Source organism: Coregonus clupeaformis, chromosome 26 (genome assembly GCF_020615455.1).
Source record: "Coregonus clupeaformis isolate EN_2021a chromosome 26, ASM2061545v1, whole genome shotgun sequence".
Classification (NCBI taxonomy): Eukaryota; Metazoa; Chordata; class Actinopteri; order Salmoniformes; family Salmonidae; genus Coregonus; species Coregonus clupeaformis.
The window spans coordinates 24,977,103-24,990,861 of record NC_059217.1 but is presented as its reverse complement, the minus strand read 5'-3'; the positions used below and the strand labels follow the sequence as shown (position 1 = coordinate 24,990,861).

Sequence of the window (13,759 nt, the reverse complement as noted above, 5' to 3'; positions counted from 1 at the left end):
ATCAAGGATCTCTCTGTACTTAGCTCCGTTCATCTTTCCCTTGATCCTGACTAGTCTCCCAGTCCCTGCCGCTGAAAAATATCCCCACAGCATGATGTTGCCACCACCATGCTTCACCGTAGGGATGGTGCCAGGTTTCCTCCAGACGTGACACTTGGCATTCAGGCCAAAGAGTTCAATCTTAGTTTCATCAGACCAGAGAATCTTGTTTCTCATGGTCTGAGAGTCCTTTAGGTGCCTTTTGGCAAACTCCAAGCGGGCTGTCATGTCCCTTTTACTGAGGAGTGGCTTCTGTCTGGCCACTCTAGCATAAATTCTGATTTGTGGAGTGCTGCAGAGATGGTTGTCCTTCTGGAAGGTTCTCCCATCTCCACAGAGGAACTCTGGAGCTCTGTCAGAATGACCATCGGGTTCTTGGTCACCTCCATGACTAAGGCCCTTCTCCCCCAATTGTTCAGTTTGGCTGGGTGGCCAGCTCTAGGAAGAGTCTTGGTGGTTCCAAACTTCTTCCATTTAAAAATGATGGAGGTCACTGTGTTCTTTGGGACCTTCAATGCTGCGGAAATGTTTTGGTACCCTTCCCCAGATCTGTACCCCGACACAATCCTGTCTCGGAGCTCTACGGACAATTCCTGGCTTGGTTTTTGCTCTGACATGCACTGTCAACTGTGGGACCTTTCCAGATCATGTCCAATAATGTCCAATCAATTGAATGTACCACAGGTGGACTCCAATCAAGTTGTAGAAACATCTCAAGGATGATCAATGGAAACAGGATGCACCTGAGCTCTATTTCGAGTCTCATAGCAAAGTGTCTGAATACTTATGTAAATAAGGTATTTCTGTTTTTTATTTTTAGTACATTTGCAAACATTTCTAAAAACCTGTTTTTGCTTTGTCATTATGGAGTATTGTGTGTAGATTGATGAGGAATTTGTTTTATTTAAACCATTTTAGAATAAGGCTTTAATGTAACAAAATGTGGAAGAAGTCAAGGGGTCTGAATACTTTCCGAATGCACTGTACCCCTGATATCACAGAATGGTACCACAATCAGAGCAGCACACCCACACTCTCCACCTCTTCCAGGCAACAGTAAAGACGTGGAGGCATCCAAGCCTGAGAAGGACGAGGAGGAGGTGGCCAGCCCAGTCAATACTGTCACACCTGACAGCATGTTCATCTTCAAACCTGGCAACCCGTAAGTCTCCCTCTGCTCCTCTCTGCTCCTCCTATTACATCATCATCACCATCATCCTTACCATCATCTTAATACCATCATTCTCACCATCATCCTTACCATCATCTTAATACCATCATTCTCACCATCATCCTTACCATCATCTTAATACCATCATCCTCACCATCATCCTTACCATCATCTTATTACCATCATCCTTACCATCATCTTAATACCATCATCCTCACCATCATCCTTACCATCATCTTAATACCATCATTCTCACCATCAAACACAGGCATGATAGAGATATAGAAACAAAACACCTGTTTCAGTCCTGCTCTGACAACTGTCTCTCTGTTTCTCAATCAGAGCGGTTGTGTCCTCTGTTCCCTCTCTAGAATCCGCCGGGCCTGTCACTATGTGGTGAACCTGCGTTACTTTGAGATGTGCATCCTGCTGGTAATCGCTGCCAGCAGTATCGCCCTGGCTGCAGAGGACCCCGTGTCAGCCACCTCCGACTGGAACAAAGTGAGAGCCAGTCTGGTCACTGGGCTTTACATGGACTCAACAGATGGCTGTTTTCCTCTCTGACCTTGAACCTCATTATTCTAACTGTCCTTCTCCACAATGGTGGCTAGGCCATTGTCTTTGGTGTGTGATTGCTTTTGTTTGGCTTTGTTTTCCTCTGCTGTACTATCTTCTCACAGCATAACGTGAGTGCAAATGCACGCTCGTGACAGGGATTGTGCCTGCGTCTGTGCCTGATGCTGTCTCCGACAGGTATCGCTGATCTCACAGAGGGACAGTAATATTAGAGTTGTCCCTCTCTGCTCACACGGAGGAGCCAGATAGAGGAGAGGAGGGTGTTGAGGGGTGTAGAATCATCACATCACACTCCCTACCCCCGCCTCTGGTTTAGGCTCTTCATACAACAACAAATTAGACAGATAGCACAAACAGTGTCGATCTAGTACAATCTGGAATTATGCAGCATTCCTATTGTTGATGCCATTGTTTTGTACTTTGTTACAGAAGTTCCTTCTAGTAAAAACAAATAATTGGGAATGTGTTCCTGGGGTCTTATATCAGGCCCTGTACTAGCTGAGCAGCTGGAAGACTGAAAGAAAGCATTACGTTAATTGCTTTGTGAAGGTCTCCCATGGTGACTTGATGGGGGGGCTTCTCTGGATGTTGGTGGTTGAAGCAAATTGAGAAGTGAATGCAATGGGCCTTGTGACACGCTAAGAAGCTAATCAAAGCACATATCCATCAGCGGAGAAGGGCTCCACTTGAAAGCATCATCTTACAATGTCTGAAATAGAGATAGACTTGCCCTAGGTTCAACTTAATCAATGTGACCATTAAAGAGAGAAGTTGGTTTCCTAAAAGAGAAATATGTCCCCAGTTCAGCGGTGAAGAACAGATGCAACACATTAAACAAAAGCTCTCAGTCTCTCTCTGATCTTAAGTGCTCTTTGTTCTCCTCTAATATATGAGCTGATGCTGATGGCAAGGAATGAAATGTTCTTCATCAAACCCTGGAGTCCAGTTTTGTAATTAATGAGTTCATATATTTGTCTACTTTTTACCCCACAGGTTTTGCGTTACTTTGACTACGTGTTCACAGGTGTCTTTACCTTTGAAATGATAATGAAGGTAAGTTATGACCTAATAGAACACAAATACAGTATTCTTTATTCAATCAGCAAGGATCCTGTATTAAAACATTACCAAACATATTGGCATGACATAGGGCATAGCCCCCTGTAGCTCAGTTGGTAGAGCATGGCGCTTGCAACGCCAGGGTTGTGGGTTCGATTCCCACGGGGGTCCAGTATGAAAAAATAAATAAATGATGCACTCACTAACTGTAAGTGGCTCTGGATAAGAGCGTCTGCTAAATGACATACTGTAGCAGATTCAGTTGGATTGGGCAGAAGGTACATGCACATGTTTGGCATAAACTGTTAGTCCCAAGAAAATGTTATGTCGGATAGACAGAATGTATAGTATTTAGCTAATTAACAGTGAGGCAAATGCAAATATTTAGCAGAGTTCTGTTTTCAAATAATTTAACAAGATGTCTATTTGTCAGATGATAGACCAGGGCTTGATTCTCCATGACGGCTCCTATTTCCGGGACCTGTGGAACATCCTGGACTTTATCGTGGTGGTCGGAGCTCTGGTGGCCTTCGCCCTCACGTGAGTCATGTGACCTTGCATAGGTTATAACTTCCTGGGTAGTGTACAGTACCAGTGTAGCATAGCACTGTTTTTCACTCCGTTTTGTGATATACATGTTACTTCCACCCTGAGATATACAGTGGGGAAAGTATTTAGTCAGCCACCAATTGTGCAAGTTCTCCCACTTAAAAAGATGAGAGAGGCCTGTAATTTTCATCATAGGTACACGTCAACTATGACAGACAAATTGAGAGATAAAAAATTCCAGAAAATCACATTGTAGGATTTTTTATGTATTTATTTGCAAATTATGGTGGAAAATAAGTATTTGTTCTCCTACAAACAAGCAAGATTTCTGGCTCTCACAGACCTGTAACTTCTTCTTTAAGAGGCTCCTCTGTCCTCCACTCGTTACCTGTATTAATGGCACCTGTTTGAACTTGTTATCAGTATAAAAGACACCTGTCCACAACCTCAAACAGTCACACTCCAAACTCCACTATGGCCAAGACCAAAGAGCTGTCAAAGGACACCAGAAACAAAATTGTAGACCTGCACCAGGCTGGGAAGACTGAATCTGCAATAGGTAAGCAGCTTGGTTTGAAGAAATCAACTGTGGGAGCAATTATTAGGAAATGGAAGACATACAAGACCACTGATATTCTCCCTCGATCTAGGGCTCCACGCAAGATCTCACCCTGTGGGGTCAAAATGATCACAAGAACGGTGAGCAAAAATCCCAGAACCACACGGGGGGACCTAGTGAATGACCTGCAGAGAGCTGGGACCAAAGTAACAAAGCCTACCATCAGTAACACACTACGCCGCCAGGGACTCAAATCCTGCAGTGCCAGACGTGTCGCCCTGCTTAAGCCAGTACATGTCCAGGCCCGTCTGAAGTTTGCTAGAGTGCATTTGGATGATCCAGAAGAGGATTGGGAGAATGTCATATGGTCAGATGAAACCAAAATATAAATTTTTGGTAAAAACTCAACTCGTCGTGTTTGGAGGACAAAGAATGCTGAGTTGCATCCAAAGAACACCATACCTACTGTGAAGCATGGGGGTGGAAACATCATGCTTTGGGGCTGTTTTTCTGCAAAGGGACCAGGACGACTGATCCGTGTAAAGGAAAGAATGAATGGGGCCATGTATCGTGAGATTTTGAGTGAAAACCTCCTTCCATCAGCAAGGGCATTGAAGATGAAACGTGGCTGGGTCTTTCAGCATGACAATGATCCCAAACACACCGCCCGGGCAACGAAGGAGTGGCTTCGTAAGAAGCATTTCAAGGTCCTGGAGTGGCCTAGCCAGTCTCCAGATCTCAACCCCATAGAAAATCTTTGGAGGGAGTTGAAAGTCCGTGTTGCCCAGCGACAGCCCCAAAACATCACTGCTCTAGAGGAGATCTGCATGGAGGAATGGGCCAAAATACCAGCAACAGTGTGTGAAAACCTTGTGAAGACTTACAGAAAATGTTTGACCTGTGTCATTGCCAACAAAGGGTATATAACAAAGTATTGAGAAACTTTTGTTATTGACCAAATACTTATTTTCCACCATAATTTGCAAATAAATTCATTAAAAATCCTACAATGTGATTTTCTGGAAAAAAAATTATCATTTTGTCTGTCATAGTTGACGTGTACCTATGATGAAAATTACAGGCCTCTCTCATCTTTTTAAGTGGGAGAACTTGCACAATTGGTGGCTGACTAAATACTTTTTTTCCCCACTGTACATGTTCAGTATCCATGTTTTTCTCTCTGTCGTCCTCTGCTCCTGTGGATTGTGTTGCTGTGGGACTGCCAGGAATGTGCTGGGGTAAACACTTTCTTCACTTCCTTTCTTTCTGTTCTCTTCAACAGGAACCTATGTGTCCTCTATAGTTCATTACATACAGTGCCTTCAGAAAGTATTCATACCCCTTGACTTATTCCACATTTTGTTGTGTTACAGCCTGAATTCAAAATTGCTTTTTTTTCTCTCACCCATCTACACACAATATCCCATAAGGACAAAGTGAAAATGTATTGAAAATGAAATAGAAAAATATCTCATTTACAAAAGTGTTCACACCCCTTTGCTAGGACACTCCAAATTGAGCTCAGGTGCATCCAATTTCCTTTGATCATCCTTGAGATGTCACTACAACTTTAGTGGAGTCCACCTGTGGCCAATTCAATTGTTTGGACATGATTTAGAAAGAAACATACCTGTTTATATACACTGAGTGTACAAAACATTAGGAACACCTGCTCTTTCCATGACATAGACTGACCAGGTGAATCCAGGTGAAAGGTATGATCCCTTATTGATGTCACCTGTTAAAATCCACTTCAATCAGTGTAGATGAAGGGGAGGAGACAGGTTAAAGAAGGATTTTTAAGCCTTGAGACAATTGAGACATGGATTGTGTATGTGTGCCATTCAGAGAGGGTGAATGGGCAAGACAAAATATTTAAGTGCCTTTGAACGGGGTATGGTAGTAGGTGACAGGCACACCGGTTTGAGGGTGTCAAGACCTGCAATGATGCTGGGTTTTTCACGCTCAACTGTTCCCTGTGTGCATTAAGAATGGTCCACCACCCAAAGGACATCCAGCCAACTTGACACAACTTTGGGAAACATTGGAGTCAACATGGGCTAGCATCCCTGTGGAACGCTTTTGACACCTTGTAGTCCGTGCCCTGACGAATTGAGGCTGTTCTGAGGGCAAAGGGGTGTGCAACTCAATATTAGTAAGGTGTTCCTAATGTTTTGTACACTCAGTGTAAGGTCCCACAGTTGACACTGCATGTCAGAGCAGAAACTATACCATGAAGTCCAAGGAACTGTCTGTAGATCTCCGAGATATAATTGTGATGAGGCATGTATCTGGGGAAGGGGATAAAACAATGTCTAGAGTGTTGAACGTTTCCAAGACCACAGTGGTCTCCATGATTGGGAAATTAGAAAAATATGGAACTACCCAGACTCTGCCTAGAGCTGGCCGTCTGACCAAACTGAGCAACCGGGCAAGAAGGACCTTGGTCAGGGAGGTTATCAAGAACCCAATGACCACTCTGACAGAACTACAGAGTTCCTTGGCAAAGATGGGAGACAACAGTCCCTGCAGCACTTCACCAATCTGACTTTATGTGAGACAGAGGCAGACGGAAGCCACTCCTGAGTAAAAGACACATGACTGCACGCCTGGAGTTTGCAAAATGGCACGTGAAATACTCTGAGAGCATAAGGCAAAACATTCTGTGGTCTGATAAGACAAAAATGTAACTCTTTGGCCTGAATGCAAAGTGCCAGGTACAGCTCATCACCTGTCTAACACCATCCCTACCGTGAAGCATGGTGGTGTCAGCATCATGCTTTTCAGCAGCAGGAACTGAGAGACTGGTAAGGATAGAGGGAACAATGAATGGAGCCAAATACAGGCAAATCCTTGATGAGAACCCGCTTCAGAGTGCAAACGACCTTAGACTGGGGCGAAGATATACGTTCCAACAGGACAATGATCCCAAGCATACAACCAAAGCAATGCTGGAATGGCTTCAGAACAAGAATGTGAAAGTCCTTGAATGGCCCAGCCAAAGCCCAGACTTGAATCCCATTGCAAATCTATAGAAAGACTTGAAGATTGCTGTTCACTGCCACTCCACATCTAACTTAATAGAGCTTGAGAAAATCTGCAAGGAAGAATGGGGAAAAATCCAGATGTGCAAAGCTGATACAGACATAGCCAAGACGACTCAAAGATGTAATCGCCACCAAAGATGCTTCTACAAAGTATTGACTCAGGGGTGTGAATACTTTGTTTCATTTTCAATAAATTAGCAAACATTTCTAAAAACTTGTTTTCACTTGGTCATTATGGAGTATTTTGTGTAGATGGGTGAGAAAAATCAATTTTGAGTTCAGGCTGTAACACAACAAAATGTTGAATAAGTCAAGGGGTATGAATACTTTATGAAGGCACTGTGCATATATCTTTCTAATCAGACATGTAAAACCTCTCCTGTAATAAGTAATATGGTTAGTTCAATGTTAGAGTGAGTTCAACAGGTCTTCATTCTACGTGTGTCTACTTGTAGAAATAATAAAGGACGGGACATCAAAACCATTAAGTCTCTTCGGGTGCTGCGCGTCCTGAGGCCCCTGAAGACCATCAAGAGACTACCGAAACTCAAGGTAACCCTTTTCGCAGAGATGACTTCCTATGTTAAGAGTGCCTGCTCCAGTCAACAGTCTGAGGGATAGACTACATGGGAGTTATATCAGGGTGTTCAGGGTTTATCAAAGCTGAGGTAATGTGTATGTGTGGTATGATGGTAACAGGTGAGGGCAGAAGCCACTGTTAAACAGATGGAGATTACTTTACATCCATTTAGTCACATCTGTTTCCACAAGAGGGTTTCCAGGAAGCAGAGAATCAGCCAGAGAGAAGATTGGGTGATAAACCTGAGCGTTTGAGCGTGAAAACATTTAGTCACAACTTGATTTCCCAAACTTCACACATCCAATTTCTGCTGCCGGGAAGAGTGTCTCTGTCAAACCTGGAGGAAATGAGTCAGACTGATAACTGTGTGAGTGAACCAGGATGTCAGTTAGTCAGGTGTCTCACCCCCTCTTCAAAGGGGGTGAGACTCTAGATCCAAACTGTTACAGACCTATATCCATCCTGCCCTGCCTTTCGAAATTATTTGAAAGCCAAGTTAACAAACAGATCACCGTCCATTTCGAATCCCACCGTACCTTCTCCGCTATGCAATCTGGTTTCCGAGCTGATCATGGGTGCACCTCAGCCACGCTAAAGGTCCTAAACGATATTATAACCGCGATCGATAAAAGGCAGTACTTGAAGCCGTCTTCATCGACCTGGCCAAGGTTTTCGACCCTGTCAATCACTGCATTCTTATTGGCAGACTAAATAGCCTTGGTTTCTCAAATGACTGCCTCGCCTGGTTCACCAACTACTTCTCAGATAGAGTTCAATGTGTCAAATCGGAGGGCCTGTTGTCTGGACCTCTGGCAGTCTCTATGGGGGTGCCACAGGGTTCAATTCTCGGGCCGACTCTATTCTCTGTGTATATCAATGATGTCGCTCTTGCTGCTGGTGACTCTCAGATCCACCTCTACGCAGACGACACCATTTTGTATACATCTGGCCCTTCATTGGACACTGTGTTAACAAACCTCCAAACGAGCTTCAACGCCATACAACACTCCTTCCGTAGCCTCCAACTGCTCTTAAACGCTAGTAAAACTAAATGCATGCTCTTCAATCGAACGCTGCCCGACTAGAATCACTACTCTCGGCGGGTCTGACTTAGAATATGTGGACAACTACAAATACCTAGGTGTCTGGTTAGACCGTAAACTCTCCTTCCAGACTCACATTAAGCATCTCCAATCCAAAGTTAAATCTAGAATCTGCTTCCTATTTCGCAACAAAGCCTCCTTCACTCATGCTGCCAAACATGTCCTCGTAAAACTGACTATCCTACCGATCCTTGACTTCGGCGATGTCATTTACAAAATAGCCTCCAACAATCAGCAAATTGGATGTAGTCTATCACAGTGCCATCCGTTTTTGTCACCAAAGCCCCATATACTACACACCATTGTGACCTGTACGCTCTCGTTGGCTGGCCCTCACTACATATTTATCGCCAAACCCACTGGCTCCACGTCATCTATAAATCACTGCTAGGCAAATCCCCGCCTTATCTTAGCTCATTAGCTCATTGGTCACCATAGCAACACCCACCCGTAGTATGCGCTCCAGCAGGTATATCTCACTGGTCATCCCCAAAGCCAACACCTCCTTTGGCCGCCATTCCTTCCAGTTCTCTGCTGCTAATGACTGGAACGAACTGCAAAAATCTCTGAAGCTGGAGACTCTTATCTCCCTCACTAACTTTAAGCATCAGTTGTCAGAGCAGCTTACCAATCACTGCACCTGTACACAGCCCATCTGTAATTAGCCCACCCAACTACCTCATCCCCATATTGTTATTTATTTTGCTCATTTGCACCCCAGTATCTCTATTTGCACATCTTCTTCTGCACATCTATCACTTCAGTGTTAATACTAAATTGTAATTATTTTGCACTATGGCCTATTTATTGCCTTACCTCCATAACTTACTACATTTGCACACACTGTAAATATATTTTCTATTGTGTTATTGACTGTATGTTTTGTTTTATCCCATGTGTAACTCTGTGTTGTTGTTGTTTTTATCGCACTGCTTTGCTATATCTTGGCCAGGTCGCAGTTGTAATTGAGAACTTGTTCTCAACTGGCTTACCTGGGTAAATAAAGGTGAAATAAAAAAATAAAAAATAAAAAGGTGCTCCCGGGCAAACTGCAATCAATAGACCTGATTATCCTGGGACTGGAAAGTGAAATAAAGATATTCAGAATAATACAATCCTCTTCCAGTCAATCATGTAGCAACAACAGTTTGGGATCATTTTGGACAATTGTATGCTATTTATACCACTTGAGTTAGAAGTCACCCTCAACAAATCAGTAATTACAGATGTAGGATCTTAATTTGTGCCAGTTTGCTACAGCAGGAAAATAATCCTGCAGCAACAGGAAATGTGAATTATTACGTGGATTATAATTAATGAAAATGTTTGTAGGGGTTGATAAATTATTCGTTAGAGAAAATCACATCTGAAATTTCAATGTGGAAATTACAAACTTCAGAAGCCTTTTTAAACCTTTAATACACTACAAGTGTTAAATGTCCTCCTGCAACAGGGTGATCAAATTAAGATCCTACATCTGTAACTGGACGAAAGCTAAACCCCTACAATTTTAGCATATCACTCACTTTCATTGACTTTCTTTTTCAATTGCCCTCCCTCGTGCTTCGTCCTCTGTCTGTGTGTAGGCAGTGTTTGACTGTGTGGTGACCTCGCTGAAGAACGTCTTCAACATCCTCATCGTCTACAAGCTCTTCATGTTCATCTTCGCTGTCATCGCTGTGCAGCTGTTCAAGGGGAAGTTCTTCTACTGCACCGACGGATCCAAAGACACAGAGAAGGACTGCCAGTAGGTGTCTGCTGAGCTGCCTGCATAGGGCCTTACAGAACACTAACATAGTTGAGGTGGATGGAGACCTATTGGAGACCTACAGTACTGTTTCTTTGTCCACTGAATGTCTATTGTACACTGTGTGTCTGTCTCCACCTATCAGAGGCTTCTACATCGACTATGAGAAAGACAAGAAGGAGGTGAAGAGGAGGGAGTGGAGGAGACATGACTTTCACTATGACAACGTAGTCTGGGCCCTACTCACTCTGTTCACCGTCTCCACTGGGGAGGGCTGGCCACAGTAAGTCTCACTCTTTCCATACACACTATTCACTATGTCACAACTGTACGTAGGCTAGACTGAAATATGCTTCAGAATGTCAGTGTAGGTGTCCAGTGCTGAGCACAGTGTGATCTGCGTCTTTGTCCAGGGTCCTGCAGCACTCTGTGGACGTGACAGAGGAGGACAGAGGACCAAGCCAGGGCAACAGGATGGAGATGTCAATCTTCTATGTCATCTACTTTGTGGTCTTCCCCTTCTTCTTTGTCAACATCTTCGTGGCTCTCATCATCATCACCTTCCAGGAGCAGGGAGACAAGATGATGGAGGAGTGCAGCTTGGAGAAGAATGAGGTGATGGGGTCACACACCCACACTTTACGCAGAATCCTCAACCAAACCAAATGGAACATAGACATTCCATCTGAAATGTAGACTTTCAAGTGATAACATACAACACACCATCAGTGTATGTGTTAGTGATGTGGTTTGCTGGTGGAATGTAGCACACACATCAAAATGACCCCGTCTGTGCTTTTAGACTTAACTTGCTCAGTCTTGACAGGTGATTATGCAGAGGAGCACACTGGCTTATGGAAAACGCCTGGTAAATATACAGGAATAGTGAGAGTTCCCTTCCAGACACACAAACTCTCCCAGCAGGTATCCCTCAGCCGATACTGACCAGAATGTTCCCAGCAGTCCATATAGCAATGTGTCAACTTCAAGGATAAAATATAAGGACTTTCCCAGAGCTAGCTGCTACATACCGTACTTATTCCCAGGCTGTTTCCTGCTAAATAAAATGTTCTTCAACTTTCTTTCTTGTGTGCTTTTCCTTACAGAGGGCTTGCATTGACTTTGCCATAAGTGCCAAACCCCTGACCCGCTACATGCCCCAGAACAGACAGACGTTCCAGTATCGCCTCTGGCACTTTGTGGTCTCCCCCTCCTTTGAGTACACCGTGCTGGCCATGATTGCACTCAACACCATTGTCCTGATGATGAAGGTGTGGATAATGATCGCATACAAACAATACATTAATTTACATCTTGTTCATTATCTCTAATGTACAACCTAACCCATACGCTGAAGTAATCCCATTTATAAAGGCTAATAGCAGTCCCTGTGGTGCAGAAGGTATTATGGAGCCTGTTGCTGTAGCTCAGGGGTGTCAAACATCCAGCCGAATGTGGCCCCCGGGGCAAAATGAATGTGACACCTCTGCTGTAGTTGATTGGGTTGTGAGATGCATGTCCCTCTACCCTGGGCTGGGCTCTAGCTAACGGTCTGGGATATTTCCATCCCTGTGAGCATTTCATTTATTCCAAGAAAAAGCCTTCAGTCAGACAGAGGGAGAGAGCCATCAGACAGAGCATAGGATGACTCAGCCTTTATTAAATATTGATCTAAATCCACCTGCTTGTATTTAACATCATTAACTCTGCCTGTACAACTCAGATGAATAATTCATTTTAGCCTCAGCTCAGCTCAATGTTACGCTATTTACGTATCAAAGGGAATCTGCCATGAACCTGTGGCTATAGTTCTACAGTTGTATGGTGGTTGAGCAAGATGCTGTGTGTTTGGGTTCATTGTGTCATTTTGGGTTATCTGTGCATCCAAGTAATTTGGGGTCATTCCAATTGTGTTTAATGGTGTCTCTCTCTTTCGCTCTCCTATGTGGTGGTAGTATTACTCAGCCCCACCAATGTACGAGGCTGTGCTGAAACACCTGAACACAGCCTTCACTGTGCTCTTCTCTGTGGAGTGTGTCCTCAAGATCATGGCCTTTGGCTTTCTGGTGAGGAACGAGTTTAAACCAACAGATGTAGGATCTTAATTTGATCACTCTTTTGTTGCTGAGACTTTTCCTGCATGGCAGGAAATGCAAACTTGTAGTGTATTTGAGTTTTAAAAAGGCTTCTAAAGTTTGTAATTTCAGACTTGATTTGCCCTAACGAAAAATGCATCAACCCCTACAAAAATGTCCATTAATTAGAATCCACATGTTGCTCAGGATTATTTACCTATTGTAGCAAACTGGCTCAAATTTTGATCCTACATCTGTACTGCCCATAACATCATGATTTTATACTGTGTGCAATGCTACTAACATCTACTGAAGTATGGATGTTTTCCGCTCTTTTCCAGAACTACTTTCGAGACACTTGGAATATATTTGACTTCATCACGGTTTTGGGCAGCATCACAGAGATAGTGGTAGACCTGCAGGTAAAAAAGCATGACTGAATATCAATAAATGGCTGATTGCATTGCCATTTCTATACAGTGTACTGTAAATAAACTGTATACATAGTGCTAGTGTTGCTCTCATCTCCCTTTAGTCAATTGAGACCTTCAACATGGGTTTCCTGAAGCTGTTCCGAGCTGCTCGACTAATCAAGCTGTTGAGGCAGGGCTACACCATCCGCATCCTGCTCTGGACCTTTGTCCAGTCCTTTAAGGTCAGCTCCACTCACATTACAGTACAGCACTGGAAAGAGACACTTGATACTGAAGCCAGGTGTGTGTGTGTTACGTCTGGTACTGTTACTGTATCATGACATAGGGTTTCTCTTTCAGGCTCTCCCCTACGTCTGTCTGCTCATTGCCATGCTCTTCTTCATATATGCAATCATCGGAATGCAGGTAAGGTGTTGCTCACACCCTTGGTCTATTCTGCCACTTTTTGGTTCGTCATTGCATGGTGTGAATGTGTCGATTCTGCATACAGCACTGAGTCAACACATATCTCTATTCATATACTGTCCATACTGTCTACACACACCATTATATACTGAACAACAATATAAACGCAACATGCAACAATTTCAACGATTTTACTGAGTTACAGATCATATAAGGAAATCAGTCAACTGAAATGTATTCATTAGGCCCTAATCTATGGATTTCACATGACTGGGCAGGGCCCAGCCAATCAGAATACGTTTTTGCCCACAAAAGGGCTTTATTTATTTATTACAGACAGAAATCCTCAGTTTCATCAGCTGTCTGGGTGGTTGGTCTCAGACGATCCCGCAAGTGAAGAAGCCGGATGTGGAGG

At 43.6% G+C, this 13,759-nt stretch overlaps 1 protein-coding gene across 1 annotated transcript in view; it reads left to right on the top strand.

Moving 5' to 3' along the window:
* LOC121540238 (voltage-dependent R-type calcium channel subunit alpha-1E-like) overlaps positions 1–13,759 on the top strand; it is a 130,734-nt gene that overhangs the window by 104,826 nt on the left and 12,149 nt on the right. Inside the window, 15 exon segments of the mRNA XM_045207621.1 lie at positions 1,090–1,201; positions 1,582–1,711; positions 1,924–1,988; positions 2,749–2,839; positions 3,279–3,385; positions 5,180–5,191; positions 7,456–7,552; positions 10,270–10,430; positions 10,576–10,713; positions 10,844–11,045; positions 11,537–11,701; positions 12,386–12,496; positions 12,847–12,922; positions 12,994–13,160; positions 13,279–13,344. Of these exon segments, the coding sequence (XP_045063556.1) occupies positions 1,090–1,201; positions 1,582–1,711; positions 1,924–1,988; positions 2,749–2,839; positions 3,279–3,385; positions 5,180–5,191; positions 7,456–7,552; positions 10,270–10,430; positions 10,576–10,713; positions 10,844–11,045; positions 11,537–11,701; positions 12,386–12,496; positions 12,847–12,922; positions 12,994–13,160; positions 13,279–13,344 (1,700 nt within the window).